Source organism: Myodes glareolus, chromosome X, assembly GCF_982192425.1.
Source record: "Myodes glareolus chromosome X, mMyoGla1.1, whole genome shotgun sequence".
NCBI classification, from domain to species: Eukaryota; Metazoa; Chordata; class Mammalia; order Rodentia; family Cricetidae; genus Myodes; species Myodes glareolus.
In genome coordinates this window covers 88,319,183-88,346,953 of record NC_142053.1, presented here as the reverse complement: position 1 = coordinate 88,346,953, position 27,771 = coordinate 88,319,183, and the positions used below count along the sequence as shown (strand labels likewise).

Here is a 27,771-nt window from a genome sequence, read left to right as displayed (position 1 = left end):
AATCAGTGGATTAGTAGGGAACCCAGCCCCAGCAGAAGCATCTACATCACTACTCCTGCATCTATGGCTCAGGGAATACTGAGTCAGAGACGGGTGGAAAGATTATAAGAACCCTAGTTCCTGTCTTGAAATAATGGCTTTGGTCTGCTAGTACCTGCTCCTATGTTTTCACTCACTTAGGTAGTGGCATGGGCACAACCCTCCCCCTATTCTAAGAAAATCACACTTAGTCTCAGTATTGGGGCCCTGTTCTTGGCCTGCACTTCCAGTATGGTCACTGCAGGCAGCATTGCTCCAGCCACCTGTCTGTCAATCTCCAACCACAGTGCTCCCAGCTCCCGGTCTCATCTCTGTAGCCTTCTTGGTCTTTTTTGATTTTCCCCTTTCTACTTTTATTGTTGTTGTCATCGAGTGTACAGAATGCACCCAAATAGCATTTATTCCAACAAATGAATGTTTATTTAAAAGGATTTATAAAATCATAACACTTACTTTCAAAAGACAAAGGAATCTTTGATGTTTGGAACACATATTATCGTGGCTCAAAGTTAAAAAAAGAAACAAAAATTGATAAATATCTCCCTTTTCTCCCAGCCAGGGATGGACACCTGGAGCTAAACCTTTAATCAGTCAGCCCTGATTTTATCCCATAGGTCTAAGAGCAACATGACTAGGAGGCTTAGCTTTGATAAAGGCGTGAGCTGTGGGGCTTGAAGAGCTTAGTGGCCTTGGTTGGCAGAGAAAGGTCACCTACACAACCAACAGGAAAAGAATGGCCAATAAGTTCTTTAACTGAGTACCTTAGAGAAGACAGACTCAAGGCGAGGAAAGAATGGAAAACAAAGTCATACCCACTTACATGTATAAAATTATTGGCATTCATATAATACCATATTCACTTCTATCCTCCCAGTGATACAGTGATGGTAATTGAGTGGGTATTACAGTGATGGGTTTTGAACAAAATACAAAGCTAAAGTCAGCTCCCGGATTCTCAGCCAAGGTCATTCCTATACCATAGCCATCAGACCTCCTATTTTCAGCAGTGAACTGGGTGAGACTTGGAGCATGGGTCTAACTCCCTAATTTCACTGCAGCAAATGTCTACTGATTTGCAAAGAACAAAAAAAAAGTAAAGAAGGAAAGACCTACAGATCTTGGGATCTCCAGATGCCCAGCCTGGTATGCAAAAACTTGAGTATACCTGGAAGACTTGGATAGAACCATGGCATGACACCAGAGCCTCACACATTACTATAAGAAAGAACACCTGTCTAAGTTACTCCTGGGGCTCTAATGATGACCTGAATACTGGGAAGATACATGGATACAGCCCATTGGGAAGTCCAGCAAAAATAAAGTTGCTATCCTTTCAGAACCTAAGGCAAAAAAAAAAGAGGGAAGGACATCATTGAGGCCTTTTCTTAAAGTAAGACATGGACCTCCTCCAGTCCTTATACCCTGCAGCTCAATAGGCTCCAGTCCTTGGGAACAAGAGAAAGAGTCAATCAGGGCCTTTACCCCTCAGTCACCTCCAAACCATCACAGTAGTTGAGATGTGAGAGGGAGAGAAGGGGTCATGAGACCCAGTCATTAGCACCCAAACCACAGCTGTTCTTGAACCTGATATCCCAAGAGCAGAAAGAAATAAGAGCAAAGAGAAAGGTGTTCTTCTTCCAGAAAATTAAATAGAAGACTCAGGAGAAGGAAGGGGTATTTTTTAGAAAATCAGGACATTTATCACTCTGGCCAAGGGGAGGGTTTATGATCAACAGAGGTCTAGCCCTTCACCTTCTCTTCATTCATCCTGCTTCCGTTTTGGCTTTTTGGGGTTCCGTGACCGACTCTTGGCTTTGCAAAGAGGGCATATAGGTGCATTTCGATGAATCTGTTGGTGACATGACAGGCAGGCCTGATGGGGGTAGACAGAATAAATAAAGTTAGTGTAGTCAGATTATTCTAAGGAATGGTTCAGACTGCAGATACTCAGGGGCCCAGAAAATAATTACAATTTTCCATTTGGAAGGAACAGTTAGCAGTAATATTCAGGTAGAGATCAGTGTTCTTGGAGATCATAGAACATAGGAGCAAAGGATATAACGTAGAGAGAGATGTGTAAAACATACACGTAAAACTTGGAAATAAAATAAGAACTATATATCTATGCAGCAATATATCAGAACATTATCTCTAACCAGCTCTCTCATGTACTATCAACTTGTTGTGGACAAGATGAATTAGCAAACATTTTTCTATAGCAACCAAGATAGTGAATACTTAGACTTTAAAGGGTATTTTTAATTAAAATTGAGTGGTGTCTGTGTGTGTCTGTGTGTGTGTGTGTGTGTGTGTGTGTGTATGTGTGTGTGAGTGAGAGAGAGAGAGAGAGAGAGAGAGAGCGACGAAATGAAGAGATGCGTGTACATGTGCCACAGAACATGTGTGGAGGTCTGAGGACAACTTTGCGGTTCTCTCCTAGAACAGTTTTTGGGAGCTGGTTCTTTCCTTCTACCATGGGATGCTGGGATCAAACTCAAATCATAACATTTACATGGTAAGTGCTTTTACATCCTGAGTCATGGGGTGGCCCATAAATATATTAGACTTTTCACATTAACTGGTCTGTTGCAATTATTCAACTCTGTTAAGATATAACACACAAGCTGGACGTGGTGGTGCATGCCTTTAATCCCACGACTCAGGAGGCTGAGGCAGGCAGATCTCCGAGTTCGAAGGCAGCTTGATCTACAGAGTGAATTGCAGGACAGACAGAGCTATGCAGAGAAACCCTGTCTCAAACAAAATAAAAAAAAATACAACACACAAATCACCTGGCATGTGTGCACGCCAGTAAATTTTCAATGAAAGCATGTAACAAGCCAGACTCTACCTGTAGGCTATGGTCTACTGGGAAGGCACTCTAGTAAAGCATCTGTTTGACTATTTACTATTGACCCAATTCTGTGATGCTTCACTGACAACCCACAAACAGTTTTGGCCTAGTAGAAATGCAAATTAATTCTAGTGGGAAGGAAAGGTAATCCTGAAGGTATTACATTTATGTCTCTAGAAGACATAAATAATTTCTGTATAAAATTTCCAAATTTATTTCAGTGTTTCTTTCCAACCATGTAAACATCTGTTTGCCAAATGTACTAAGAACCTGCCTTGTGATTCTGCTGAATCCCTCACTAATGATATATGTTCACTATGTATTTGTATAAGGATTACCTTTCTAAACTTTAGAAAATTCTAATTCAGTAGGGCCTGCCAGCCTTCTTGTATTCTAATCTCTCTGGGGATTTGCAGCAACATGGATTCAACATAACATCCCATCCTCTGCGTACCAATCAAACATTGTTTAAGTAAGATCTAAAATAAATAAGGCCACAACCTCAAGCACCATCTCGTCAGCCTCCCATTGCAGGACACTTTGCATCCTCTGTGGTCCAGTCTAGCTTACCCACCTTCATAGGCGGAGGCTGCTGTCTGAAGGTGGCTGTCTGCCGTGTGTCCTGCTTCCTGGCCACTTGGAGTTGTTGGGCAGCAGCAGCTGCAGCAGCGAGGGATTCAGGTATGGGAGGTTCTTGGGGCTCTGTCTGCCATTCTGCTTTCTGCTTCTCAAAGTAACTTTGGAGATGAAAGACACTAGCTGGATCACTCTGAAAGCAAGAAGAACCTTGCCCCCTCTTAAAGTTTCTATGCTAAGGAACCAAAAATTGTAGTAGGATCTTCTCTAGCAGCACTACCCTCCCTATAGTGCATGGCTCTTTTCCCCTTAGTACTAGACACATGATCAGTAGGAAAGGTAGACATTTTTCTTCTTAACTCTGATAGATGCAGATGATCAAGAAATCTTAGGGCTAGCAAGATATTTAGACCCGTTGTCTATCTGACGGTCACTTGCAATGTTGAGACCAAGCATTCCCAGGCCTATATTTATCTCCTTGTAGGAACAGGAAGCTCACTACTTCTACAGGAATCCGTTGTACCTTTAGGATATACTCCCTCCTGTTGGGATGAACTCTCTGTCTTTAAAGTGAGCCTAGTTTTTAACTATGGGTCTTGACATTAAAGGACAGGCCATGTCCTGGGGAAAATGGAAGCACATCCTTTCTGTATACTCCTCTAGACCTTAACTTGGAAAGTGGCATTTTAAAATTCACAGGCAAGTTATTTTTAAATGTTATATTAAATTTGTTTGTACATGTGTATGTGTAGGCGGGCACATGACGCTACCATGTAATAGGACAGAAGTCATAGGACAGCCTGCAGGCATTCATCCTTTCCTTCCACCCCATGGGTCCCAGGAACTGAACTCAGGTCCCCAGGGCTGGTGGAAAGCCATTTTACTCCCTGAGCTATCATGCCAGTGCATAGGTAAAATTCTTACATTGTCAAAAATTGCACAAAGCATTTTAAAGAGTCACCCATTAAACTTCATCTCATCGTTGCTCTTTATAATATGTCAGCACAGAGACTTGAAGAAGGTCATGCAAGGAATTAGTCACTGGCAGGCCTAAGAAGAGAACTATGTACTCGGACTTTCAGGCCATGTAAACATCCATGTCCATCTGTGTCGCCCCCCCCCCCCCCCGCCCCTCCCTTCTGTTACATTGTGTTATTTTGGGGTCAGAGGGCAGGCATCTTACTCCAAAGAGAGTTTCTCTTCCTCTTCACACAAGTCAGGAAGCCTTTGCAGTCCCAATGTCATGCGCAGGGCATCCACATGCTCCTTCAGCGGCTTATACTCGTCATGAAGCCTCCGGGTGGACTCTAGCAACTTGTTTAAGTCATTTTCCGACTGTTTAATGGTGTTTTCCATCTGGAAAATAGAGCAGGGTAGGAACAGAAAAGATCCCAAAGTTCTCAAAGATGTTTTAGAACTGAGCACATAATAGCACAGACTCCAGAGGGAGACCAACCTATGTTGGTCAAGTTTACTATGTCTTTTCTACACGGCGGATCAAGCCTCGGTTTCTTCATCACTATGATAGTGAAAGTTTAATAGTGCACACCCCATGCAGTCTTAGTGAAGATTTGATGATTGAATTCATGTGAATCACCTAATATAGGAATTAACGGAGTAACAGCTCATAAACTTGTGGTTAAATTACTCAAATGACCAACACCTCCAACCTGGAGTTGCCTTTAGAGGTCATCTCGCTCACCTCACCTGGATCGCCAGTCTACGGTAGAGGTCAGTGAGCTGAAAGAAGCTTCGGCTTTCACAGAGATCCTTATGAACAAAACCTACACAGAAATGGGAGACTTACGTCTTCCAAGCCAGTTACATTTTTCCTAAGTTAACTGTTTTCAAACTGGTCGCCACACTTCCACCCTATCACCCCATCCACATGCCCCACCAGCAGCGGCAGTGGCAGTATTAGCATTTAGGAACAAAGGATTTTACATTCTCAATCCCTTACCTAACATATGCAACTAGAAACTCTGGAGTAAAGTTCAACAACTTGTGCTCTAATGGGCCCTCCAGCTGACCCTCATGCTCTCGTCTGACGACTACCAGCCTGGATTCTCAACCCCTCTATTGAAAAAAAACATGATTCATTCTATTGATTCTACATCATCAGTTAGCTTGCAGCAAAGTCTACGGTTCCCTCCAGGAGACCCAAATTCTTATTCTCTCTACCACATAAGACCCTAAGGGTCTTACACAGCCTCATTTATGTATTTTTAATAATTCTAGGGCTGAAAACATTCTGAAAATAAGTAATTCCACAGAAACGAGTTTGTCAAGAAGAAAAACTTAGCTCCATCAAAAATGAATTTTAAAAAAGATGTCATAGGCTCTAAGGATTGGAAAGGATCTCACAGGTGAACCCTTTCCACTTTCTGATAAAGGAATAACCAGTAAAGAAGCCTAGACTATTACCGAGTAACTCCAAACAAGGGAATTTGTCAACTCAGCAATTTATCCACAGTATTCCAAGAGTTTCCACTTTGGTAAACAGACAGAGAGGATTGATTTGGTCTTGTTGGGAGCTTTTGAGCATTTTATGTTACCTTCAAGGGACAGGCATATAGTCCACTTTTCCTTGGCTACTTCCTAAGCTGCAGACTTCCAGAATGTGAACACGAGAACAGACTGAACCCTCGAAGGTCAGTTGGTCCCTTTCATAATACAGGGAGAAAGTACGATGCTCAGAAATAAAGGACTTGTCCATTGCTGTTAGTCGGTGACATAATCAGAGCTGGCCTCAGAACTTCTGGAATTTTCTACTTCACAGCCCTCTCCTCTGAGCTAGCTAGCCACAGTGACATCTAAATGAGAGGTAACAACATCCTCTATTCGCTCATCCTTAACAAGCGTAGAGACAGGTGGGCAGCCAGCCACGTACCACATTAATATCAGCATGGATCAGTCGGAGTTCCTCCACATGTGCCATCTTCTCCTGCAGCAGGAGATCCATCTCCTGTTTGTACTCCTTCAGGTGCCTCTCTTCGGACTCCAGTGCCTCAAACTCCGCCTTCAAGCGGGCCTTGATCTTTTCCATCTGCAGAGTCTTGTTCCTGAAATTTCTCAAGAGCAGGAAACAGGCCAGTAGGAGGATGGAGGAAGACAGAAATGGAAAGCAGAGTTAGGCCTTTCCTTCTAAGCTCTCTTTCTAACCCTTGCTTTCACAGACAAGAGAAAATCAGAGCCATCTCAGAAAGAGTTAGTGTTGTAGGGAGGCCACTTGTTGGTTCCCGGCTGCTCAGTCCCAAAATAATCACACAGAAACTGTATTATTTAAATCACTGCTTGGCTCATTCGCTCTAGCTTCTTATTGGCTAACTCTTACATCTTAATTTAACCCACCTCCATTAATCTGTGGATCACAGTGAGGTCATGGCCTACCAGCAAAGGTTCTGTGCATGTCTCCGGCTGTGGCTCCATTGCTTCTCCTCCGACTCTGCCTTCCTTCCCCTAGCATTCAGTTTAGTTTTCCCCACCTAGTTCTGTTCTACCCTATCATGTCAAGGCAGTTTCTTTATTAACCAATGGTATTCACAGCATAAAGAGGGGAATCCCACATCAAGCTAGGAAATTCTTTATAAACAGAAAAACTCTGTGAGTTGCAAGTGAGATGTTTGCAAGGGACAGTGCAGATTCCAGCTGCGGCATTGAGTCAAAGGAGAACAATAATGGCCTTTAGTGGATATGGGCCAGAGATGCTAAAGAGCCTCTGATTGCAAATAAGAGTCTCCTACCACAAAGCACTCCTAGCAAAGGTAGCCAGAGCTAGCAACAGTGACCTGAGAGATTCTAAAGAGGCAATGTCCAATAAACTTTCTGCACTGACCAAAATGCTCTGTGTGTATGCCTTCCAAAGCAATAGCACACATAGCCTGTTGGGCACATAACTAAATAACTAAAGGACTGATATATAAATTATATTTAATTTTAATGAATTTAACTTTAAACGTGTGGCTGATGGTGTTCATACCATATAGCATGGCTGGCTCATATCAAAATTGCCCCTTGTGCTGCCTATGTCAGGAACATTGACATAGTGATGCAAAAGTAACTACAATACTTGCATGTTACACACTACACTACATTACCTTTGAGTCAAGTTATCAGGCGTATGAAGAACTCTTGATGGAGCTTTTGACCTTTTTTATAGAGGAACAATATTTAGTTTTACTGAAAAAATATTTATTTAGACCCCTTCCTGCCTAGACCTCTATTCTCAACCTCTTCTATATTATATACAGAACATCTGGACTCTGCCTGTTTCTATCCCAATTTTAGAGGTGGGAAACTGATAATTAGAGTAGTATCTTATGTTGATTCATACAGCCAGCTGAGTGAGTATTAGGTCAAGAACCCATTTGTATGGGCAGAGACACATCATGAAAGAACATGTACTTTAAACTCATACCTAGGTATGTGTGCTGGTTCTGCACTTTATTAGATATTTGCCTTTGAATAATAATAACATTTAAATTTACATTTAACTATATTTAATAAGTATGCACTAAGAAGTAAATGCATACACAAATACAAATATTTATTGAACACTTGTCCTCCTCGGTCAGAGAATACAGAGCTACAAGGAAAAGCAGTCCAGGAAGTGAGGATGGCATGAACAAAGGCCCCAGAGCAGAAATACACAACCCATGAAAGGAACAACTAAAGATGGATTAGCGGGGCTGGATCCTAAAGGGGGGGGGCTAGATGAATCCAGGGATTTTGGAAAAGATCAACACACAGCTGAGATGCTGGCATGAATCAAGTCTTTCGTCCTCTGCTGAAAAGGGATTCTTCAATTTTTAAATATCAAGAAAGTGACATCATCTGATTCCTTACTTCTCTCAGCTTTGACTTTCCGGTACTAACAGGGAAATAATACCACCTACCTCCCATGCCATGTGGTAGGAATTAAATGAGTTAATGCACGTAAAGTTCCCAAGCTACGTGGCCCATGATGAGAGATCAACAAATGATAGTGTACTCCCCAACTCTGCCCATAGTTCAGCCATGATTATCTCCTTCACCCCAGCGCTCCAGACATTGGAACAAACGACTTACAAGTACTACATGTGTGCTGTAAGGCATAATGCTGGTTACTAAGATTGGAATAGCTTCATTAACATATGTCATCTTGTAAGTAGAATACGAATAATGGCCTATTAAGGGGCAAAAAAAAGCCTTCCTAGTCTATGATCAATTAAATAAGGAGAGTAACGAGACCATTCTCCAGATCCTCTCTTCACTTTGAGACTCATGACATGGTGAAATTCTCACTGCCAGCGACCCACCAGCCAATCCACATAGGGCAGAGATACAGGTAACCTGCCTGTGCACCCAAGCACAGTCCTTCCCTGGTCAAATTGTGGATGCTTTTCTGGGGTTGTGACCTTCTCTTGACCCTTCTTTCTCCTTGGACCCACAAGACACTGAAACCCTCTCTCCAGGGAACTCTCTATGTAGCCCATACAGAGGGAAGACACAGGTAACCTATCTTTATGTACTCCCTGGCACAGACCCTCCCAACTCAGGTAGCCCTGCAGCTGCTTGCCAAGGATCAGGACTTTCTCCTGACCCTCATCCTCCTTTTAGGACCCACCATCCCCCAGACATTCCCTGCCAGGGAGCCTCTAGCCTATCTGTGTGCTATAGAAACACAGGCAACATACTTACACTTGCTGGCTTAAACCCCTTCCAATTACAGTTGCCCCCATGAATATTTGGTCCTGAACCATACTTCAAGGCCAGACAGACCTATACATCCTGTGTTATGGCCCAGCCTTGTGAGTATGCTTGACCCTCCCGTGCCTGAACTCTTATCAATTTCCAGGTTCAACCTAGAGCCCACAATCAGGGTCTGGACACAGCTTGGTGCGACCCACCTGCACATTATTTTTAACTGCCAGCTTGTACTGAGTAGCAAGTCCTGTGAACCAGCCAAGCCTTCTGTGTCCACATCAAACATACAACCAAAACAAGAAGCCCATGTGCCCGGGTCTCACTGCAAAATAATATAAAGGTTCAAAGACAGTATGCACCCCACCCCCCTTCACGCCCCCATCCACCTGTCCTATAGAAATTTTATGTAAGAACAATTATTTAGATTAATCCCAGGATACAGAACTTTTTTTAAAAAAAAAGACACCATAAATGTTATCAAAGAATTCAGAGTTTAAGGAAAACAGAAACAAACAGTTTGGTGAATTTAGAGAGAATTAACTCAAAGAAATAAAGGCTTAACTGTTACCCAAGAAAAGACTAACACAAGGCTGAATAAAATAACCAGGATAATGCCGAATTGGAAAATGCAGCTCAATAAGGAGATAAAAAGATTGAAGAGCACTCAACATAAAATGAAAATGGAATTTAAAAACTGAACAGCACAACTAGGACACTCAAGGGAAAGTCTTACAAATAGAGTGGGAGCCAGAACAGTCATGAGCAATGCAGGGAGATTGCCACTCTAGATCTCAAGATGTCAGCATCAGAGCCAAGATAAGAATAACATGGTTGTGTCACAAAACGGATATGCATACTATTGGAACAAAAGAAAGATCTGAACACAAGTACACATAACTACAGCCATTTAACATTCAAGAAAAGATGCTAAAATGATACAGTGGGGAAAATAAAAGCATGTTGCCTCTGTCTCTTTAGGTTCATCTGTGCATCAGGCCTGCTGTGTTTAGAAGGTCTTGGGTCATAATGGCCTCCATCCCCTCTGGATTTGAAACTCTTCCTGCCTCCTATTCCACTGGGTTCCATGAGCCCTAAGGGAAGGGATTTGTTGGAGGCACCCTGTTTAGGGCTAAGAGTTTCAAGGGCTCTCATTATTTGCATAATATATGGCTGGCTGCGGGTCCCAGGACTTGTTCTCATTCACTGTAGGAGGAAATCTCTCTGATGGTGGGTGATCAGAGCACTGATGTATGAGTATAGCAGGATGTCATTAGTTGTTTTATTGTTACATTCCCTTAGTAGGACAGTAGTATTTGATTTTAGCATAGGTCCCTGGGCTATCATGTATTTGGTTCTTGGTCATCCAAGCACCATCTGATGTCACGGAGTGGGCCAGAAGACACATAAGATATTGGTCAGTTACTCCCACAAGCTTTGTGTCACCATTGCTCTAGAATATCTTGCAGGCAGGACATCATTGTAGATTGATGAGTTTGTAGCTGGCTTGGTGTTAACGCTTCTCTTTTATTAGCATGCAGAGTACCTTCCTATACCGAGAACATTAGCCCACAGGGGTGAAGGCTCTTTGTAGAAACTTCTCCATTTTCAATGAGTTGTGTAAGGGTTGTCTTCAGAAATAGGGCTTTGCTATCAGTTTGTAGATACCATTCTATACAGCCTTGACAACAGCCTGGGTTGTCTGGGAGTTCCCATCCGGACTTCTTTGACCAACAACTCAATTAGATGGAACTGATTCGTGGTACTGGAAGCTTCATTTGGTGGCAAGAGATGTCCTTTTGGGGCTCGGTCTCCCCTGTTAATTGGCAATTTCATTTCGATTGACCAAGAAAACTCTTATAGACAAATGAATTTAATTAGAGGCTTGCTTACAGCTTCAGAGAGAAAGGCATAGCACTGGAGCAATATCTGAGACCTTTAAATCCTGATCCACAGGTGAGGGTGAGGGGTGGGGGGGGGCTGGGCCTGCTGTGAGCTTTTGAAATCGCAAAGCCCATCCACAGTGACACACCTCCTCCAACAAGGACTCACCTCCTAATCTTCCACTAAACTGTCTACCAACTAGAGATTAGACATTCAAATATAAGAGCCTATGAGGGTGACTCTCATTCAAATCACTGCATCAGGAAAGTAAAAAGGAAATATCCTGTGTGTGTGTGGGGGGTCAGTACGGAGTACAAAAGCAGGGTGCAAATGATCTGAAGGGGAAATAGGAAAAATAGGCTGGAAGTTTTAATTGGGCAGGGAGGGAAAAAAAGAGAGTAAGCAAGAGTAAGGATGTCTAAAAAAAGTCATAAAATCATATTACTATCTACATAAATAGCCACAATACAGATATATATATATATATATATATATATATATATATATATATATATATATATATGAAATTTTCCCATCTGGGCTGACAATGCTACCCCCCCAAAAAAAACCATAGGCTAATAAAACCCAACACCAAGAATGAGAAACCCTCTTTTGAGTTGTTGGTCAAGGTTTTCCAAGAGACTTCTAAACCATGATAGGCTATTTCTGTCGCCCTTGGTTGCCCCCCAGAGGTGGAACATAGGGACCTATTGCTAAAGACACTATGTACATTGGGCACAGGACCCAACGGATCCAAGCTACTGCATATGACCTGAAAGCCTTCTCCCTGAAGACTAGCTTTCATGGTACCAGCAGATGCCACACAAGGTTCCAAAAGAGGGAACATCCACGGTCCTAGCCAGCTATGCTGCTTATGAACCACACCAACAAGTATGATATAATAGCCCTAAGGGTGCAATGGTGGTATGCATACCTTGGTGGTAGCCAACAATTCTCTAACTGACTTAAGACCCACTCAACAAGAGAGAAATCATGCCTCTGGTTTCCCATGGTATTGGAAATCTAGCTAACTACTCCATGCTAGTGAAGCCATGGTTATTGGAGGAGAATCTACAACCATCAATTTAGACCAGCACAACCACTAACAGAACTCTAAATGTTTATCCTTGTGTGCATAGATAAGTGCAGTTCTCACCAGTCATCAAGGAAACTTCTCGTTGCAACAGGCAAAGACCATTTTCAGAAAACTATAGCTGATCGAAAGTCAAGATCTGGAGCCTAATCCTATCTACAAATCCTGCACTTTAAGGCTCACGGATCATTGCGACGGTTGAGGGGGGTGGGGGTTAGTAAGAGCCAAAGCAACAGGAAGTTTGCTATCAAATTGTGCCTCCTAGAAATGTCAGAGAAGCTACAACCGTGAAGTCTCACAAACATGGCTGCTGAAAGATGACCTGAAATAGGATGACACCAATAGACATGGCAGCGTGGATGGAGGAAAGCTCACAAGGCCCCAACCCTAAACGAAAAACCACAGGCAGTAAAAGAATGCTGAGAAGGGGAGAAACAGTTCTCTCCAGGGAAGAGCTCCCCAATAAGCTATCTAATACCAAATGAGCAGCCCTGAAATCTTATACAAACAAGTAACATTATACAGACTGAGAAAGTTGTATTTACATGTTTAGACATATATAAATGTGTTAAGCATTGAATGAGAAAAGGGTACATAAGAAGGGGTTGGAGGAAGAAAAGGGAAGGGGGAAATGATGTAATTATAATCTACAAAACTGTAAAAAGGATATTACATTTTAATCAAGGGAAGAACTAATCAAGAAGTTAGCACAACCCTAAACATATACGCACCAAACTATTGTGCACCCAATTTCATAAAAAGAGAACCATTGTACTTGAAGAAAAAGATGAACTCCAACCCAGGAAGACTAGATAACTTCAATACTCCCTTTCCTCCAACAGACAGAGCACAGCACAAAATTTAAACAGACACACATCAGAAATAAATGACATTATACTTCAAGTGGGCCTAACATATTGACAGAATATGCCATGCAAATACCAACTAAAATACACTTTCCTCAGAAGCCCATGGAAGTGTCTCTAAAATACACTAACTACTGGGAAACAAACAGATCTCAACAAAAATAAAGAAAAGTTGAACAACGCTGCAGATTCTATCTGACTACACTATAATAAAGTCTGAAATCAACATCAAACAAAACTGGTAGTAATTACACAACCTCATGCAGATTAAAAACTACATTACTGAATGATCAATGGGCTAAAGAAATCAATAAAGAATTTTTAAAACTTTCTGGAATTAAATGAAATTGAAAATACAACACAAATGAAATGGCATATCCTGGTTGTGTTAGAAGGAAACATGTGTTAAGGAACACATCACTTAAGTTAGTGATACAGTGCTTGCCTAACATATATAAGCTCCTGGTACCACAAAATGTGTTATTGTATAGCAGCTTTGATTAATTGTAATAGATATTATATTTGTGGAGCCTACTACATCCTAGCAACTGCTCTAGGAACTTTATACGCTATGAAAGGTCATGCTCACAACACCCTTACTCATAGGTATGGTTGAGCTTCATTTTGAAGGACAAGATTATGCGAATGAGATAAGCAAATTGAGTTGCCTGGGATCACATATTCAGGAAGTCGAAACCCCAGGACTGTGAACCCAAGCATCGTCCCATCTATAAACTCATGAAACATGGCTTTGTTCTCGTCCTGACTGACTCGTCAATTTTCAGGGTAAAGAAAGGAATACCTGGAACTTTTTGGAATCTTGAAAATTCTATAAGAAAGCCTCCATATAGCCTGTACAGAGGAACTGGATAACGACACGAGGTGCCTTTGGACTATGGAGATCCTCCCCAAAGACTAAAGAACAGCTGGAAAGGCCAGGGCATGCCAGCAAAACCACAGGTGCTCCCTTAAAGAATTTCCAGAATCCCAAGAAACATAACCTTACATAAAAGTTTTCAAAATTGGATTCCTGAGCTTTCTAAGCTATATCTTCTCCAGACACAGGTCTAGAAAGAAGAAATGTTTTCCAAGAAAGAAGAGAAAAATCAGCTGGAGGATTTCTTCAGAGTGCCTCCTTTACGGCTCTCATGAAAGAAGAAATAGCATTGACTAGGGATACGGGTTATCCAGTACTTGCAGAAACTTCGCGGGCTCCCCTGGTGACAAACTTCATAAAAACTCAAAAACAGTACTCACTCAAAAAGTTACGGTAGGACAGCTAGATCCCACAGGGCCTCGGCATGGGATAATCAAGTAGAAAAAAACTAGTCAGTGAAACTCAGATTCCATTTTGATGGTATCATGTGCAAGGTCTTACTAGTGTACAGCTTTTCAAGAACTGGACCCAAAACACCAGCATTGCTTGGGAACCTGTTAGAAATATACATTCTCAGTCTTGGCTCAATATCTACTAAGTTGGAGACTGTGCAGATGGGTCTAAGCAGCCTTTAACTAAGCTGGCCTCTGGGTGGAACATTGTGCATATTCAAGTTTGAACACAGTATGCTAAAGATTTGGATGTGAGGTATCACAGGGGCAAGAGAAATAAAGGACCTCAAGATTGGTGGGGGCATTTGCCGTGATAGGGGAAACAGAGGAAAGAGGATGCTTGTAGTATGGATGGGCCGAGAATTCTGCTGGTGTCTGTATGAGAAGCAAAAGTGTTGGTTAAGTGTTCAGTTGGACATTTGCATCTGAAACTCAGGAAAAAGACCAAGTGCCAACTGGTAGATCCCTCAGATCCGGCCCAATTCAATCTACATGATCAGCCTCCACTTAATATGCCAGCTCTGTGTATGGATCAATACACATGTTCTGTAAATGACACTGATTGAATTTGAAAAAAAAAGTCAGTTTTTCTTGCTTCCTTTAGCCAGGTAAGATCATTCTTTAAATACCAAGGTTTCTGTATTTAAAGTTCATCAGATTATCTGGAAAAACTAGCTACTAAGAGAAAAGCAAAGTATCATGCTTTAAAGACTGTTGCAGCTCAATACCAAGGTCCAACTCCATTCTTTCTGTTCCTTCTCCTGTGGTCACAACTGTTTGGCTTGACTTTAAGTCTCAAAGGTCCAAGCTGTCCTGGACTTAATCTTGTCCAAACCTTGGGGCTTAAACAATTATTAAACCCAGTACTGAGATTGTCAGAGCACTAGATGAAGGGGGGAAGGGGGGTAGGGGGGTAGGAATGGAAGGAGGGAGGGAGGGAAGAAAGAAGGAAGGAGGGAAGAAGTAAGGAGGGAAGGAAGGAAGGAAGGAAGGAAGGAAGGAAGGAAGGAAGGAAGGAAGGAAGGAAGGAAGGAAGGAAAAAGCAAGCAAGCAGAGAGAGAACACATGTGTTGGCTACTTTTTATGTCAACTTAAAAGAAGTTAGGGTCATCTGGGAAGAAGGAATCTTAATTGAGAAAATGCCCCAAAGTCTGTAGGGAATGTTCTTGACTGATGATTGATGTGGGAGGTCCAGCTCACTGTGCACCAGGGCACCTCTGGGCTAGTAGTCTTGGGTGCTGTAAAAGAAAGCTGAGCAAGCCATGGGAAGCAAAGCAGTAAGCATCATTTCTCCAAGGCCACTGCATCAGTCCTTGCCTCCAAGTTCCTTCCTTGAGCTCTGACTTACATGAGTGATGGTCTGCTCACAACGGTAAGTGTGAGCAAAATCAACCCTTTCTTTCCCAAGTTGCATTTGGTCCTGGTGTTTCATCACAGAAAAAAAGAAAAAAAAACTAAGACAGAGCACATGTCAATCAATTAAAAACTGCACAGTTCTCTTTGTACAGCTCAGGCAGACTACTGATTCCTTTGATCTGGAGCACTAGAGAAAGTTTGGGATAAAAGGTGGCATTTCATTTTGGTCTTCCATGAAAGAACAAATAGAATTCACAGGCACAGGAAGAGAACAGAACAATCTAGCATGAAGGATATGTGCAAGCAAAATATTCGAGCATGGAAATATATGAAAGAGAAATGAATTTCTATATTGTTAAAGGATAAAGTAAAAGAAAGGAGTAGTCAGCAGTTAAGGTGGGAATGGTGAACCTGGAATGTGGTGTGTACTGCAGTTATGAATACCATAGTAACAATGACAGGCAGATGCATATCCAACAGATAAACAGCATGAAATAATTGATTCTTAGCAAAAATGAATTTCACACCATGACAGAATACACATGCACACATACACACAAGACCAAATAAATAAAGAAAGAAAGAACAACAAAAACAACGCTTTCCCAAAGATATACCTACCAACTCTTAAGCAATATATATTGGTAATCTATCTTTTTTGTTTCTGCATTCTTTTTTATTGCTTTATAAATGATACCATTCAAAATTTCCACTTCCTCCCCTCTTCCCATTTCCCTCCTGCTCCCCCTCCCCCTACTCTCCTTCCCCTCCAGTCCTAAGAGAGGGCAGGGTATCCTGCCCTGTGGGAAGTCCAAGGCCCTACCCCCTCCATCCAGGCCTAGGAAGGTGTGCATCCAAACAGACTAGGATCCCAAAAGCCAGTACATGCAGTAGAGACAAACCCCAGTGCCATTATCATTGGCTTCTCAGTCTGCCCCATTGTCAGTCACATTCAGAGAGTCTAGTTGAGCTCACCAAAGCCAGCTGGACTGGGACTGAACGAGCATGTGATCAAATTGGTAATCTATCTTTTAAATAAAAACGAAAAATATACTATTAGCAACTGATTGAAGTTATATGCAAGCCAAGCCACTAGTGGGCAATGGCCTGTGAGTTCAAAATACAGCTATGCAAAAAAGGTGGGGTATTTGAGGGGAAAACATCATGCCTATTTTAGGGAGGTCATTCTCATAACAGTATGCATGAAATTAAAGACAGACAAGAGACTAAGACAGGGAAATAATTCTGTAGGTGGAAATGAACACAATATCACAAATATGCAGGGTACTGATGATGAAGGCCTAAAATAGGCAGTAAGTGTGGAGGTAGAGAATAAGACAGGAATTTGAGTGAAATGTTAATGTGAGAAATAGAAGGTTAATGCTGAATTTTAGGTTTCAAGCTAAGGCAAATGTAACAGGAATGACAACATTAAGATGAGTTTCCAGGGGAGCAGTTCAACAGCAGTAGAGAGCTATGAAGTCATAAAGAGGTGGCCAAGAGTAGCTGAATTTGTAGAACACCCAGCTGAGCAAGCCAAGCAGACTGTGGTGTACACGTAGGGCTGAAGATTGGAAAGGGATGCTAAGTGGCCCCTAAAAGTTTGGAGATAATATACAAAGCCATGGGTCTATGGAGGGTCTACACAGTGGGAAAATGAGGTGGAGTGCTCAGCACAGAATTTCCCTGGATGATGTACCTGTATGGTGCCCCTAAACAGTGGTACAGTGGTACATATCTAAACTGAGCTTTTCTTTGTATAAAGAAAGCTCTCTCTCTCTCTCTCTCTCTCTGTGTGTGTGTGTGTGTGTGTGTGTGCGTGCACGCGTGCATACACATACATGATAGGTGTGCATTGGCAGCAAAAGCATGTTAGATATATTGGCATGTATATGAGTTTGTGAAAAGCTCTCATTCATGTTACGGCAATGACACTCATTTTCTCTGTTTCATTAAGGCTCTCCTGCTTTTTCCTATTTTCTACTACACTTGTTTTTGTTTCACTCTTGTCTTTCCTTTTTCTCCTTGACTGCTACTTATAACACCAGGAAACCAACACATAAAATAGACCAAGGTGCAATTTGGAAGCTGACTGTTGAAACATAGCATGGAATTGCAACAGAATTTCTGAGGGGTACAATCAGGAAATACACTGTGATGAGAGAATCCATTCCTAACACCTTTTCCCATTGCAAATTAAGCCTTTGGAGTGTGTAATAATCAATATAAATATGCATGCTTCTAGACCTCTATCAATATGTGTATGTTAGTTTGGCTTCATTAGGTGAAAATGCCACCATCGTTGCTACTACAGTCCAAGAACATTAATGTTTTAACAAAATAGATTGTTCTTTTAATATGACTATTAAAATAATGGTAATCATAACTTGAAGTTCAAGAACTGTGCATAGTGGAACACTAACTGGATTATCAGCATTTATGAGGATACTTGATAATGACATTGCATGCATGCATCATGTGTAATACGGGACATGCTTTATGTGGGATTCAGGGATTGAGTAAACTTGGGTTGCCAGGCTTGCATGATAAGTGCCTGTCCTACCGAGACAGCCCACTTTTTATTGTTTGCAGGTTAACAGGTTGTTTTACCCATGATCTGCCTGCATCACTATTTTTAAGTGAGTTTGTTACAGACAAAAATAAGTGAATTGTTTTTTCAGAAATACATTGTAGAAATCTCTTTTTCCTTGTCTTTGAATTATTGAGCTTTTTTTTTTTTTAACGTGAGGGCTGAAACAACCGTTCAACTGTTAAAAGCACTGGATGCTCTTCCAGAAGACTGGGGTTCCATCCTTAGCACCCACAGTGCAGCTACTACCCATCTTTAACTCCAGTCCCAGGGGATCCGAGGCTCGCTTCTGTCCTCCAGGGACACTGCATGTATGTGGTGCACAGACACAAATGCAGGCAAAACAGTTATATACACAAAATAATAAAATGCAATATTTTCAATTATGTATATGTTTATATTCTGTGAATTTAGTATGCCGCATGCATGCATACAATGGAGGCCAGAAGAGAGCCCTGGAACTGTAGTTAAAGACAGCTGTGAGTCCCAAAGTAACCCAGGTCCTTTGCAAGAGTAGTGGGGACTCTTAACCACTAAGACATCTCTCCAGCCCCACGTTATCTACAATAGAATCATATCATTATATATATATAAATGTATCTGCCTTTTAAACTTTATATATCATGTCTATTTTCTATTTGGGAGTTTGCTTGCTTGCTTGCTTGGCTCTTTTTTCTTTTTTTAATCTGCCTTTCTTGAATGAACTATACATATTTTAGAATTTCAGTTTTGCTTACTTTTAATACTTTTCAGCCATCTCTTTGCATAAAATTTTTAGTGTGTGCTTTCAGAAATACATTAGATGTAAAGAATTTAGTGGTATCTTCTAACATCATAGCACCAGCTTTAGTGAAATATATTATCTATTTTCTCTGTAAATTCACCTATCCATAAAATATCATAAATATCCCTGTATATACACTGAGATTATAATTATGTTAGAAAATGTCCTTCAAGAGGTCTTATAGGGAAGAAGAAGAAGAGAACCAGGAAATAGGAGACAAGAGAGTACAATAGGGCTCAATATGATCAAAGTATACCACATACATATGTGAAATGTTATTGGAAGTTTTTAGGCATTACTATATAAAAATAAAATATGAAATAAAATAAATTTCCTTCAATCACCAAGCATAATTAAGAAAACTCAAAATAAAAAGTAAAGTCAACTCTATCATGTTTTTGCTTACGATGTCTGTGTGTTTTCTCCTCTATGTTAAGTACTTTCCTTCACAGCCCATCTGAGGCCAGCTCCAGCAGGCGAGAGCATCTTCAGTTTTCAGGCATAAAATCACCCCTGCACACAGCATTCTACACTAGCAGGTCTTTGCTGTCAGCACTTGAAAATGTTGTACCTCTTTCTACTAGGACCTTGATTTTTCTGTCGAGGAATTTGTCATTCTAATTTCCCCCCTCAGAGGGATAATTAGGGGGTTAGTTCTTATCACCTGCCTAGCTTTCAAGATTCTCTTTTCTTTTCCTTCTTTTCCTGAAGGCTGATTGTAATATGCCTTGGAGAAGATTTCTTTTTGTTGAATCTATTAGTATTTGATTCGTTTTTTTTTTTTAATCTGGAGGTGGTTTGACACTATTAGTCCTTATTTCTCAAACTATTTCTTCATTCTGTCCTGTGTCTCTACTGTGAGAATTTTTAGAGTTTAGTAATAATCTCACTGTGGTTTCTCTTGCTTTAGGTTTAAGCTGACTCTTTTTGTTCTGTCTGCCCCATCTTACTGTTGAACCTATCTGTTGAATTTGTAGCTTGTTAACAATCCCCCTGAGCATCTTCCTCATGGCTTTTGTTGTTCTTGCTGTCGGACATTGTCTATTTGCTTTGATTTTGTATTTTCTTTTCTAGCTTAAGGGAGCGTTTATTTGGGCTCATGGCTTCAGAAGCGAAGTCCATAATGGCAGGAGAGAGATGGCAGCAGGTGGCAAGAGCAGCACCACGAACTGGAAACCAGACCTGCTGGTGACATTCTCATTCAAACCAATGCTTTGTACTTCCTGGCTCTTACAGATGCACGACAATAACATAATGCGGACTGGCGTGTATTCCAACTCCAAAAGTCTCTGGAGTCTTTAACATTTTCAACACTGTTTAAAAGTCCGGAGTTTCTCTGCATTCCAATTTTTGTACGTTTATAGGCTCCCAGTGTGCTGTATTGCTTAATGAAGCATTTTCATGATGGACATTTTAAAACTATTGTTAGATGAATCTGTGGTTATCAATATTAGAATCTGTGTGTTTTCTCATTCAAGTAGATTTATTGGTATGGTGAGAATTTTTCAATAAAAGTTGAATATTCTGGATCTGACTTTAATCTTTTGTCTTAGTAGGCCTCCTGATACTCTCAACAGAAATCCAGTTTTTACACCGGGTCTTTCTTGACAATCAAGGGGTATGACCATGCTACTAGAGAGGAACTTCAGCCTTCTCTCTAAATCTCTCCTGCTACTATCTAACATGGTTGAGGAATCGAAATCGTGGCTCTTAACTTGGAGTCCACAGAAAGGGACCTATGTTTACTAGAGATTGATGGCCTTGATCCCAAATAGTCCATTTCTGCAGAAAAGATAAGCTCATTTTACATATATATGTATTATATGTATGTATGTTTATGTATCTATGTACACACACACACACACACACACATTGTTTTTTTCGAGGCAGGGTTTCTCTGTGTAGCCCTGGCTATCCTGGAACTCACTCTGTACATCAGGTTGGCCTCGAACTCAGAAATCTGCTTGCTTCTCTGGCAAGTACTGGGATTATTAAAGGTGTGCACCACTACTGCCCAGCTAAGACAAATTTATCTTACAGTCCATAAAGAGTATAAAACTGAAGTTAGAGGCTTTCTCCTCAAAGGCCTAAGCTTTTCACTAGCTTCACCCTTAGCATTCTCCTGCACCTAGGAGTCTCATTTCCTACCTCCTGACACTTTTGTTGGAAAAGACAGAAGCAACCCTTCAGTGGGAAATAGTCAGAAGAACAGAGTCTTTGTAGGCAGACTCCATTCCTGTCCAACTGTGGCATTGTTAAGCTTCGTGACTATGAGAACTCACTCAGATTCTCCAAGCCTTTATTTTTCCACTTATGACAAAGGTCACAGCAAAGGCACTTGCAGAAATGTTGGGGGAGGGGGCGCACTGGCATAGCAGGGGCTCAATAAATGATAGTTTTCCTTGCTTTGCAAAAGGAAAGATATAATCCCTCCAATAGGAAGGTGAAACCAAGGTTCTTCACTCCCATTACTATGTGGAGATCCCATACATAAACCACAGAGGTGAAATCTCTTGTCAAATTTGTCAAGGTTAAATCTCATGACCCAATTTCTTAAAAAGATATCCCCTATGTGTCTTTTTTCTTTTTTCGTTCTCCATATATCTGAAAAACTCTCCACATGCAGGTACTTAGGCAGCGCAGGGGTGGCCCACACTGCCAGCCCTTCAGGTACTACTGTTTTGGAGGCAGGAATCTCACTGAAATATGGAAACTTGCTTGCAGAGTAGCCTGCTGGAGGGGTGACACTTCCCAGTTTGGCAGACCTCCCCCTCTTGTTCACACACCCATAGTTTGCAACCTCCTTCCAACGTCAGGATAGGAAAAAAAGTGCTGAAAGAGTTTCAGGGAGACAAGAGCAGTGCCCCCCCACCCCCCCCCCCCCAGGCTCATCTGCATCCCCAGCTACAGCCACAGCAAAGTTGCAAACGGAATGGGCAGGCCAGCTAAACTTGGCTCTCGAAAGGCTTTTCCCAAGCTCTGGATCATGAAGCTGAACAGAAAATCATCAACTTTTATAAAGCAAAAAGCGAAAAGCGACTTGTACTAAACAAGTATTTTTTTTTTTTTTTAATGTGTCTGTGAATGCTAGCTCTCGTCTCCATGCCAAAAAGGAATACAGCTGTCTGGTGACAAGCTCCTGGTGTCTCCCTCTATTCTATATCAGCCACATCTGGAAAGGCATCACCATTTCCCCTCCTTCTCTACACACACGCACACACACACACACACACACACACACACACACACTTCCACCAACTACCTCCTCTAGGCTCGACTTCAAATTACCCTTTCCCCCTCATTCTTCACCTCATCTGTAAGTCTGTGATGAATGGGCCTCTTTCCCGCCCCTCTTTGCAAGTAGCCCAACAATAGATAGTTTCCACAGAAAAACAGTTCTCTTTGCTCCCAAGGATGCCGGGGAAGGGAGGCGGGATCGAGGAGGGTGGATGCTGCATTAAGTAGCGAAGGGCTTACCTGATCTCTTTAATGCTTTCCAATTTGCACATGATTTCTTGTTCATCTGCCATGCTTTTCACTCTCAATTTCACGTCCAGAGAACTGTAAAAATGCACCAGCCAAGGGATACAATAGATACAATACAGCCACCTCCTACTGGTTTGTGGCTTTGAGCCTGTGTGGTAGGGGCTTAGGAAGGCCTGGGAGCTGTAGTCCGCAGTTCCAGGGCTGACTAGGCAGCCCGGGTGCCATTAGAACTACAACTCCCAGAAGGCCAAGCGAAGCATTCCTGTTCCCTTTCCTGTAGCGGCACTTTAAATCAATATGTCACAGATAATTATGTCAAGATTATGAGGCGTGCAAGGGAATGAAGATGTTTGTCCTGCCAGTGTGCGGCAAAATAGGGGAAATCTCGAAAGCAACTGGGAAGATGAGAAAACATACCTTTTATCACCGGCCTCGGGCCTCATGCCTACACACCCCAATAGGTTAAGGAATCTTTTATAACGAAATACCTTGGACTGGAGAGAAACTGTGAGTGATTTAGATTTCAAAATGCCAAGTCTTCTAGCTGCTTAGGTATTAACATTGAGATGTAAATAGAGTGCTGCTCAAAATACGGGGGCGGGGGAAAAAGGAGGATAAGAGAAAGGGGACTCTTCAAAAAACAGGAAACTGGGCTTGTGGGGAGGACCTCTGTCCTTGTTCCACATCCACTGAACTACTACTGTTCACCAGTTTATCGTTTACCAGTCAATGAAAGGTGTGCTGAGGGAGGCACTGAAGCGTCGAAAAGGAAGTTCTTGCCTTTGAGAAAAAGAGATTGAAACATAATGTTTTAAACAGTGTACAATGAGATGTCACAATGCAGAGATGCATAGGTGAAACCTGAACAGATAAGGTGTAAATATGTTTTTAATAATAAGTGTTTTCTAGAGAAGAGTGAGAGTTCCAGGAAGCAATAGCCTATAGAGAAAATGCAAAGGGAAAATGGTCCAGGGAGCCTGGAGTATAGCGTTCTTGGAGAAATCCAGGAGAAAAGGAAGTGGAAGACATGTCTAGAAAAGGTAGGTAGAAAAATTGTAGACACATTTTCTTAAATATATTTTTAATTTTTTTCTTTGGCTATTTTATATGTGTTATACAATGTATTTGGGTAAATCCACTCCCCAGTTGCTAACCTCACACCCATCCCGGAACCATCTCCCTCCTAAATTCGTGTATTCTTTTTAAAGCCATCAGTTCGTGCTGGCAGCATGTGCATGGGTAAAGGGCCATCCGCTGGAGAATGGGCAACCAGCCAGGGGCAGCATCTCTGAAGAAACCTGGAGCTCCTTCCCCAGCAGCTAGACTTTGAAATACCTTGGAATGTCAGACCAGAGTTTGGAATTAATCCTATAGGAACACATTTATTAAGTACGCATTTATTACGTGTTTACTATATGCCAGAGAGTGTAGAATTATATTTAGACTCTATATCATTTTTTGGTGCTGGAATTTTAACCCAGAGCCTTATGCATTCTTAGTATGCAGTCCACGACTAAGCCATACCCATAACTCCAAAATAGAATAATTTAAAAGCACTGGAGTGATTAAACTGGAGGTAGCAGTGAAAGTAAAATGTAGAACTAAAGAAAATGAGAGCTGGCAAGAGGGCGTTAGTTATCCGAAGAAGATGAATAGGCATGGAAACCAGGAGAAAGGGGTGTCACAGGTGAGCTAACAGACTCACCTGCACACTGTCCCTCTCATCGAACTGTTGAAATACCCTAATCTTTGAGGAACCCAGACCCATATCAAACTGGGATTCATGGCTTCCACAGAAAGTGTAATTTTGGGGAGCAGAATTAGAGATTTAATTAAAGATATTGTGGTAATTTGAATAGGAATGAACTCCACAGGCACAAAGTTTGAACGTTTGGTCATTAGGGGATTAGGAGGTGTGGCCTTGTTGAGGAAGTGTGATACTGGGGTTAGGTTTTAGAGCTTCAAATGCTCAAGCCATGCCCATTCTCTCTCTCTCTCTCTCTCTCTCTCTCTCTCTCTCTCTCTCTCTCTCTTAACTGCCTGCAGATCAAGACGTAGAACTCTCAACTCCAGCACCATGTCTGCCTGTGTACTACCATGCCTCCCATGTTGTCCTGGTGTCTCTTATAAGAGTTGTTGTGGTTATGGTGTCTCTTCACAGCAATAGAACATTGACTAAAACAGATACTAAGAAAAGAAGAGACCCCAAGCACACTGAGACCATGGATATGGGATTCTCTAAAGCAAAGTCCCAGAAAGTGAGATATCCCCTAGTATACATATGGGCTCCTTAAGAGAGTCACAATTATTTGTTATAGTATTAGCCATAAATATCATTTTGGTGGCTCTCAGATAACATCACAAAAGCTTGCTGAGAAATCTTTTGTTTTCTCAATTTTTCTTAAGTGAGATAAGTGAAGTGACTTCTCGGATGCCTTGGATGGATCTCTAATCGGATAAAGTACTAAGAACCACTGTGGTTTGCACAAGGAGTTCAGTATGTGTTGTTTGCCTGTAAATGGAATTCCTGATGAGATTCCTGGGGAAATTGCAAGTTTATAGATAGCTGCCGAGTGAGAAGATGCTTGAGCAGGTGCTAATTGTGCTGGGATTCTTGGTTTTGTGTTGGTGATGGAATTCAAGAAGACTCCAGAGTGACTCTTCTGGTGAGGGAGAGAGAAAGGGTGTGAATGTAAGTGGGAAAGGAAGTGGGAAGGAGCTGGGAAGAATTGCGGGGGGCGGGGGGAGTGGAAACTGATCAGAATATGATGTGTGAAAAAATGCTTTTGATAAAAATATTTAAAATAAAAGTCAAATGGGTTCCAGGATAAACATTGTGGTGGTTTGAATAAAAATGACCCTATAGACCCATAGGAAGTAGCACTAATGGTAAGTGTGGCCTTGTTACGGTAGGTATAGTTTTATTGGAGGAAATGTGTCAGTGAGGGTGGGCTTTGAGGTCTCAGAAGCTCAAGCCAGGCCTAGTGTGGCTGCCATTCTCTTCCTCTTGCCTGCAGATCCAGATGTACAACTCTCAACTCCTTCTCCAGTGTCATGTCTGACTTTATGCCACCATGTTTCCTGCCATGATGATAATGGACTAAACCTCTGAAACTGTAAGCCAGCCCCAATTAAATGTTTTCCTTTATAAGAGTTTCTGTGGTCATGTTGTCTCTTCACAGCAATAGAAACCCTAACAAAAACAAACATAAAGTACTATTTCATATGAAATAGTATTGTTTGGGGGTAGAAGTGGTTGTTGTATATGGAGATACGTAGAAGCAGTTCAGGAATAGACTTTGAAGGTCTTTTCTTGGTTTTGCTCATTTGTTAATTTTGCTATGCTAAGAATGGAACTTGATATTTCTGCACAGTAAACAAGTGTTCTACCAATGAGCTACATATCAGGCCTAATCTTTAAGGTTTTAAAATAAATGTATCCATCACTAAAAAAAAATATTGACTGTTACTGCCCTAGTTGGTGGTGTGAACCTGAGAGAGTGGGACCTAATAATGAGGCACACTAAAGTCTCATGCAATAACTAACTTTATTCAACGTATCAGATAATTTGTATTCTGAGAATATTCTGAGAATTAAACAAGGCCTTGAGCAAAGTTCCCATAAGTTAAGGCTGTATACACTCACAAGGACAACCCATGCTTGAAAACATTTTTGAATAAAAAAGTAAAATGATGGGTAACCTGAAGCAAAACCCACTTCTGTTCTCCACACCTGGAAAGGGCACAAATCACATGCCAAGAGGAACCCATGTTCTGGAGAATCAGAGGCTACAAGATTCTTGTCTTCAGCAATAGAACCTTATCATCGGGTATAGAAGGTAACCGATAGCATTGGCAATAGCCTATACTTTTAGTGAGGTAGTTCTATGAGGCTACTTTGGCCAGTGACTCAACATGTAACCCATCCTAGCACTGGGGGGTTTTACCTGGTAGCGTAAGCTGTTTAAATTCATTTCATATATGTATATATTTCAGGAAGTTTCTGCAGTTGTATGTTTCCATATGGCTTCTCAAAAGGATTTCGGTGGTAGGTGTCCCTTCACATAGTCCCTCCTTCATCTGCCCTTCTACCCAAACCCATTTAATCCTCCTATTCTGATTTCTATTCTTTGCAAGGTTCCCCTCCTCCCCACCACACCCCCTGCCCGGCCTCTTACAAGCAACCTAAACTCTGTAGTTATTCTAACTGAAGCACACATATTTAAAGATTAAAAGATAACATCCACATATAAGAAAAAAAATGTAATGTTATCTTTCTGGGTATGGGTTACCTCACTCAATATAGTATTTAGCTACATCCATTTAGCTGCAAATTTTACAATTTTATTTCTCTTAACAGCTGAATGATGTTCAATTCAATAAATGTTATCATATTTTCATTATCCATTCACAAGTTGATAAACATCTAGGTTCTCATCAGTTGCTGACAATTATTCATAGAGCCACAATAAACATGGGTGAGTAAATATTTCTGTTGAAAGATGTACAATCCTTTGTCCAAGAGTGGTATAGCTGGACCTTGAGGCAGCTTAATTTTCACATTTCTGAGGAGTATGCACACTGATTTCCATGGTGGATATACCAGTTTACACTCCCACCAGAATGAATAACTGTTTCTCATTCCCCACATCCTTGTCAGCCTGTGATGTAATTTATATTATTAATCTTGGTCATTCCCATTGGGGTAAGGTGAAACATCAAGGGAATTTGATTTATGCTTCCATATAGGCTAAGTAGTGAGCATTTAAAAGTATTTCTTAACCATCTGTGATTCATTTTTTGAGAACTCTCTGCTGAGTTCTATACTCCATCTTTTAATTTGGTTATGTGTCTTCTTGATGGTCCATTATTTTACTTCTTTGTATATACTAAATACTAATGTTCTGTCTGGTGCATAATTGGTAAAGATTTTTACTAATATGCAGGCTGCCACTTTGCTCAAATTATGGTGTACTTTACTGTATAAAAACCTTTTTAGCTTCATGAAGTCCCATTTATTAATTGCTGGTCTTAATGACTATGTTACAGTGTTCTGTGCAGAAAATCCTTTCTGGTCCCAATGAGTTCAAGTCTATTACCTAATTCCTCTTTTATCAGATTTAGAATATCTGGTCTGATGTTGAAGTCTTTGATCAATTTATAGCTTAGTTCTCTGCAGAGTTATAAACACAAATCCATTTTCGTTCTACATAAGTCCATCCATTTTGATGA

At 41.3% G+C, this 27,771-nt stretch overlaps 1 protein-coding gene and 2 long non-coding RNA genes across 4 annotated transcripts in view; 2 read left to right on the top strand and 1 right to left on the bottom strand.

The window, feature by feature from the left end:
- LOC125389384 (uncharacterized) overlaps positions 1 to 20,530 on the top strand; it is a 44,956-nt gene extending 24,426 nt beyond the window's left edge. For both annotated transcript variants that reach the window (XR_015000184.2, XR_015736924.1), the window contains exons 4-5: positions 2,480 to 2,554; positions 20,128 to 20,530. This is a non-coding gene — a long non-coding RNA (uncharacterized LOC125389384). The remainder of the gene's footprint in view (positions 1 to 2,479; positions 2,555 to 20,127) is intronic.
- Positions 437 to 22,754, bottom strand: Zc4h2 (zinc finger C4H2-type containing). Its single transcript, XM_048417935.3, has 5 exons — positions 22,531 to 22,754; positions 6,360 to 6,531; positions 4,653 to 4,825; positions 3,468 to 3,630; positions 437 to 1,912 (listed from the first exon to the last, which is right to left on the bottom strand). Exons 1-5 carry the CDS (start codon positions 22,581 to 22,583, stop codon positions 1,799 to 1,801), a joined length of 675 nt encoding a protein of 224 aa, XP_048273892.1. The 5' UTR covers positions 22,584 to 22,754; the 3' UTR covers positions 437 to 1,798.
- A 60-nt stretch (positions 22,755 to 22,814) lies between these two features.
- On the top strand, positions 22,815 to 25,692 carry LOC148117400 (uncharacterized). The gene is made up of 3 exons (XR_015737003.1): positions 22,815 to 23,046; positions 23,449 to 23,579; positions 25,557 to 25,692. It is a non-coding gene; the product is annotated as an uncharacterized LOC148117400 (long non-coding RNA).
- The last annotated feature ends 2,079 nt before the right edge of the window (positions 25,693 to 27,771 follow it).

Bases quoted from the DNA above. Each gene is read 5' to 3' on its own strand.
- Zc4h2 (XM_048417935.3), bottom strand. From the start codon at position 22,583: ATGGCAGATGAACAAGAAATCATGTGCAAATTGGAAAGCATTAAAGAG. The intron at 4,826-6,359 runs GTACGTGGCTGG...TCTATTTTCCAG, and splicing joins TCCATGCTGATATTAATGTG to ATGGAAAACACCATTAAACA. The intron at 1,913-3,467 runs GTGGGTAAGCTA...TACCCCCATCAG, and splicing joins AGCAGCCTCCGCCTATGAAG to GCCTGCCTGTCATGTCACCA.